Raw genomic sequence first — 5,829 nt, forward strand, 5'->3', positions numbered from 1 at the left:
GAATATCAGATTAGGAACAGAATATGATATTAATTCAAGTACATTTCCAGACTTGTGACAGGTTAGGATGGCACTCGAGAGGGGAGGAGGAAGCAGCCTGGCACTCACGCCAACCTGTTTTCACCAGTGGTACAGGATCTAACTTCAAAACCATCCGCTGCGCCATAACATGCATCTGTCCACCCCAGCTGAATCACCAACTGGTCTGACACACCACAGCAAACAGGCCTGTCAACGTGTCAGAGCACCAGTCAGAAATACAACGGAGGTGTTCTCTTCCCAGAACACACAAGTTTTAGCCTACTAGTCAAGTAATTTTTAAAAATTAAGGTATTTACAGAAAAATTGAACACAAGGTATTTAATACACCAATTTTTACAGCGGTTGTTTTGAAAGCCAAGATTTTGTTTAGCTACGTGCAAATCTACAATGGATTTAGTGAAACTTGCATTTTCATTACTTCAAAAGTTTCACTTTATAAAAGTTTCACTTCTCAAAGGGATGTTTTCACTTCTTATCACAAACGCCACATCATATCTGGACAGTGACGGTGGTATAGGCATTCTTCCACCATTATTATGGCAGAAATAACATATATCAAGAGTCTTAAATGACAAGTGACACACATTCTTAAATTACACATGAAGTGGATTAAAAGACACATTGTAATCCTCTTAAATATTTTTTGTAAAGACACAGCAAGATACTCAGAGTTAGGAGACAGTCATCTGTACAACTACATACTTGCACAAGTGCCAAAGCTGGCTCACAGGATCTCACAGGATTAGTAAGAAAACACAGAAAAACATGCTTTGACATTTCAGCTGTCTGTTTTCTAGCCTCTGCTTTTCTTCAAAATAACCTGCAAAAAGAAAGAAGTGTATTTTTCACTGCCATTTCCGAAAGCATTTTTTTTAATAAGAACATTCTTAACCAAGAACTCTGTAAAATTAAAGGTTTCTTTTTAAGATGAATGCTGAGAAGTGGCAAGAGCACTCTCAAGCCTTCAGCAGATTCCTTGAAGCTCTTACCCCATTAGGCCTAGACAAAAAGAAACAAAAGATTTGAAATTGTGCAGCTACTATGCTCAGGTTTTGTTTGCAATGTCTTCTTTCTTTCTTATATCCAGAGTGCCCAGACCCTTGGAAGGACATTTTCTGGTTTGGAGTTTAAGTTGAAAAATGAACTTCAGAAGCCCAAGTGGGACCATTTATGCATTAACGTTATTAAAATACAGGCAGTTTTTCCTTTCTTCTCGTCTTAAAAAAAATAAATAAATGGAACACAAAAATGTTTAATGTTAAGATTATGGTTAAAAACAAATTACAGATGTGTAGATTCCAACTGTAACATTCACTTGGCTGCCCTACACATCCTGTATATATTTCTGTTACTATAGTCATAGAAGGCATCAAACTAAACATTTCACCATAGGAAAAAAAAATCCAAAGATAAACAGAAGCCACAGAACCCAAGTATCAGACAACACTGAGTTTTGTTCTTCCACTTTGCCCAGCGGTAGCAAGTGGAAGAACAGATAAAAGATTCACGAAAGAGCTCCTTTGTGAAACCTGGGGAAGGAAGACCGACTCCAGCGAGGGAGACAACAGGATTTCAGCCATGCTTTGACTCAGAGAAAGCTGCATAACACCTTCCTCCGTCCCTTCTTTTGCCTCTGCACAAACTGACCGTGCTCTGTATCACAGGGGATTCCTCCATCTCAGATACTCATACAGCAAGGTTTGTTAGGCTGCACCACCCATACCTCGATTTAACAGTGAATTATGCCAATGATGGATTAAAGCACATTACATTTGTGCAGGGTTTGGATTATAAATAAAAACATATCAACACTAACACAGAAAACTTCTGTATATGCTGTCATAATACATTTCACATTAAACAGACAAGGAAAGCACTAGAAATGCTTTATTACCTTTGCTGCAGCTACAGCGTGCTCAGGTTTAATGATTTTGCTTTTGTTCTCGAAAGCATTCGTCCTGGCTTCTCCTGCCAGCCGATGGAGAAACAGCAAGAAGCTCAAATGCACCTTTAAAAGAGGGAAGGTAAAAAAAAAAAAAAAAAAAAAAAAAAAAAAAAAAAAAAAAAAAAAAAAAAAAAAAAAAAAAAAAAGAAAAGAAAATCAAGGAAGACTCAAACTGTTTAAGCGCAGTTTGGTTTTTTAGAGGTTCATTGTTTGAGACAGAGGATTCATGTATTAGAATGCTTCCAAATTTCTGGGAAGTGTTCTCAGGAAAACAAAGTCCCACTCAGTTCAAGCCTTAATAAAGCCCCAAGATGTTCCTGACTGCAAGACTCTTATGAAAACCACTGAAATTTAGTATACTCAAATCATCAAAGTGCTCTAGAAATGATTGTACAAACAACAGCCAATCCAACAGAAATCAAATCTGATTTTATTAGTAGTTTTTAATAAGAAAATGTAAACATAAATATCAGAGAATAAGGTGGCGCCTTTTGCACATCAAGAAATAGTCAGCTTTCAGTGACTACAACTGCCAAACTTTAAGGAACAGCAAATTCGCGCCTGCCATATCACCAAAGGGACCACAGACAAGTTCAAGGGCTTCTGTCCCTTCCCAGTGCAAAGAAGCACAGACATGAATTGCTCCAGAACAAGAAATTCTCTCCTGTCTGGAGGTTCCATCCATTTTTTGCCAGCTCATCACTCACTCAACTGTTTTGCAGGGCAAGAACAGCACAAAGTTTTCCATTCAATATAGAACGCTGCTCTGCCAGGACAGAGGCAGCAAAAATTTCAGCAGGCAAGAAGCTGCTCCAGCTGGATTAAAAACTGCCAGCCAAAGGCACCCCTGTGTAACAAGGGACCTGCAAGACAAACCTCCAGCGTTAGACAGACATTATGGGAACTATTAAAGTAGTATTAAAGTAGCCTGACCTGAAAACTGGTAATCGCGGCTTTTGTAAATTCAACCTCCAACCAATACTAACTTTGCCTTGTAAAGTGCACAAAAGTACTTCCCTGAGCTCTTGACTGAAAAAGCATTGCTGAAATATGTGACAATATTATTTCTGTGAATTCGGGGATATGCTTATTCTGCCATACCTAATCTGAATACCACGGACAGGACAGGTTCAGACAAGTAACTAAGTGATGCTATATTCGTTTAAAGACATTGCTTTATCTTACGTTAGATTATTGTCCCTCTGCATAAAATGTAAACACGGTCTTGAACTACTCCTGAAAACCTCCTCACACATCAGAACGCTGACTTCCCGTAACAGAAAGGTTGCGAAGGTTTGAGAAGGTATGCGAAAACTCACAGCACTGCTTGCAGAGCACCTTCCACACACCTGCTCCAACAGCACTCGTGGACAGCAGGGACAAGTTCCAGAATTTTGTTAGAGAACAATTCTCTAGACTGATATTTTGTCTTCAGTGTCGACTTATTCATCACCCAATACCAATACTGAAGAAAAAAGGGATCATTCGATGCACCACCTTAAGCTTTTCTGCAAAGTAAATACGAACCTGCCCTTCTAGCACGGAACAAGCAGCTGAGTTCCTGTTTTTCTTTGATAATTTCAAACTAGAACAAAGTTTGCAGCTTTTGCTTCTCAGACCATGGCAGGACTCAAAACATATCTGAAATTCAGCACTAAAATCTTTGCCTCTTGTTTTCACAAATGTAAATAGTTGAGTTCTAAGAGCACTGGAAAAACTTTAAGCACTATTCCTATCTCTTCGCTCAAGGATTTTATAAGACTCCTTAAAAAAAAGAAACCAAAAACAGCTTCTGGAGGAAGTTTATTGAATTTGTTAGCTATGCTGCGCACAGAGAAAGCTGCAAACACTTGGGAAATAGGTTCTGCCAAAGCTTCAAATTTCAGAGACTTGATCAAAAGAATCTGGTAAGTGAAGAAAAAACTCCACTCAGGTATTTAACAAGATTGTTGAACTCTTACATCTCTTTCGTCTTCCAAACTTGTTCTTAACCATCATCTAAAAAGACATTGGTTTATAGAGGGAAAACAACTGGTGAAGGTCAGGCAAAGCAAAACAATCTGATGATGCCATCAGCCAGGCCAGCAGAGCTCCTCAGGTGCCTGGCAAGGCACCGCAGCAGGTACAGCCATGAAGGACGACAGCCTGAAACGGAATGAGCTGATTCTCACCGTTCCCTGCGGATGACAACAGCACTCTGCTCAAAATGTGTATGGTCATGTCTTGAGAGAGACTGTGCAAAATTCTAAGCAGGCAATCTGATCACTCTTACCAGGTTTGCAGGGACACAAAAACCCCACATTCTCAGAATTTGTTACTTGTCTTACGACAGGTCTAAACTCCTCCCTGCCTTCTTATTTTGATAAATAAAACAAAACTGCTGCTGTTTCGATTATTTATTCACAAAGAGCTAAAGAGCTGTTAGCCACATGCCTAGCTGCAGAACATCGTGGATAATCACTACCCCTGGACATTCCTGTTTCAAGGTGAAATGAAAAAGCCAAACCTCCTAACATTATAGGCCCACATCATCCAAAGAGATAATCCACCACATTGTTAATATTCATTCTCTTCTCACCCTTTACTAGCATCGCCATATTTTAAGCTAAGTCAGATTGTTCCTGTTCATTAGTTTCAGTCAACCCAGTCCATTGGTTGTCCTTGCAGCCCACAAAACACTAATGCCAGGACAAGGAAATGGGTACCAGGGGCCCGGATTTGGAGGGATGTCCCTCTTACCTCTTTAAAGACGACTACACTACCTTGAAACCAAATTAACGTGACCAACCTTTACAGATAACCACAAAAACTTTTATCAGTGATGGTCTCAGTTTGGTTAGCTGACTCCTGCGTTCCACTGAACAAGCTCTGAGTGGGTGTGTGAGCAAGAGGAGCAAGGGCCCAAGTCCTTAAGTCCATAAAACGCTCCAAACACAGTGAAAGAGATAATTAGACCAATTAGAAAAACATGCACTGTTTACATTCAAGTGTAAATCCTCTCATGTAATTACCACATTCATTCCTAATTATCTTTTGTGTGTGCATTTATATTTAGCTTCATATAGCCAGACACCAACCTTCAAAATGCTGCAAGACACAACTTTTACACACGTGGGGAACAAGGACTCACAATTCCAGTCAGAGACCACACCGGGATGCGTTAATGCTCAGAGCATCACGTGCATTTCAAAACAAGAGGCCATGACAGGCAAACAAGTTAAGCCTGTTCCGTCACTTCAGAGAATAATTTCTTATGCACAGGTGGTTTTTTTGTTGTTGTTGTTCATATGGGAGCTATCACAGGCTCTCTTGAGGTCAGGTTTTCTTGCTGTAGCCGAGTAATTTCTTGGTGAGACAAACCCTTCCTGTGCCACAAACCCCTTATTGCAGGTCTGACAGAATCCAGCTTTGGTAGCCTCAGTTTTCTGAAATTTGTTATGCCTACGCCTGTATGGCAGGTGTTTTTAAACCACAAAGAGCATCCCAAGACCTCACTCACCTCATTAGACTACTACAAGATTTGTCATTGCCCAGTTTTGGACAGAGATTACTTAGATGGCCTTCCACAAAAAGAACGATCACTCAAGATGCCTTAACAACTTTGCCACTCAATAGTCACAGTTCAGTAGATCGGTGTCTGTACATCCAAATTGCTCTACACAAACACCTGCACATTACAGCCACATAATCCAAATCCCTATTTCCCAGCCCTACATCAAATTCTTTGAAGAACAGCATGTACATGCAGGGACATAGTATTTATGCCTCAGCCTGCCCCTGACTCGCTAAATTCACCGTCAGAAACTTACAATACGGCAGCCGCCAGAAAGGAGGCAGCTGCA

The 5,829-nt window shown here is 40.1% G+C and overlaps 1 protein-coding gene across 1 annotated transcript; it reads right to left on the bottom strand.

Moving 5' to 3' along the window:
• Positions 1 to 835: 835 nt before the first annotated feature.
• On the bottom strand, positions 836 to 2,050 carry CENPW (centromere protein W; the record flags this gene model as incomplete). The annotated part of the gene is made up of 2 exons (XM_010136525.1): positions 836 to 862; positions 1,937 to 2,050. Coding segments are annotated over 2 exons (141 nt in total), but the record flags the coding sequence as incomplete, so codon positions are not given.
• Between the last annotated feature and the right edge of the window lie 3,779 nt (positions 2,051 to 5,829).

Source organism: Buceros rhinoceros, unplaced genomic scaffold (assembly GCF_000710305.1).
Source record: "Buceros rhinoceros silvestris isolate BGI_N320 unplaced genomic scaffold, ASM71030v1 scaffold7530, whole genome shotgun sequence".
Lineage (NCBI taxonomy): Eukaryota > Metazoa > Chordata > Aves > Bucerotiformes > Bucerotidae > Buceros > Buceros rhinoceros.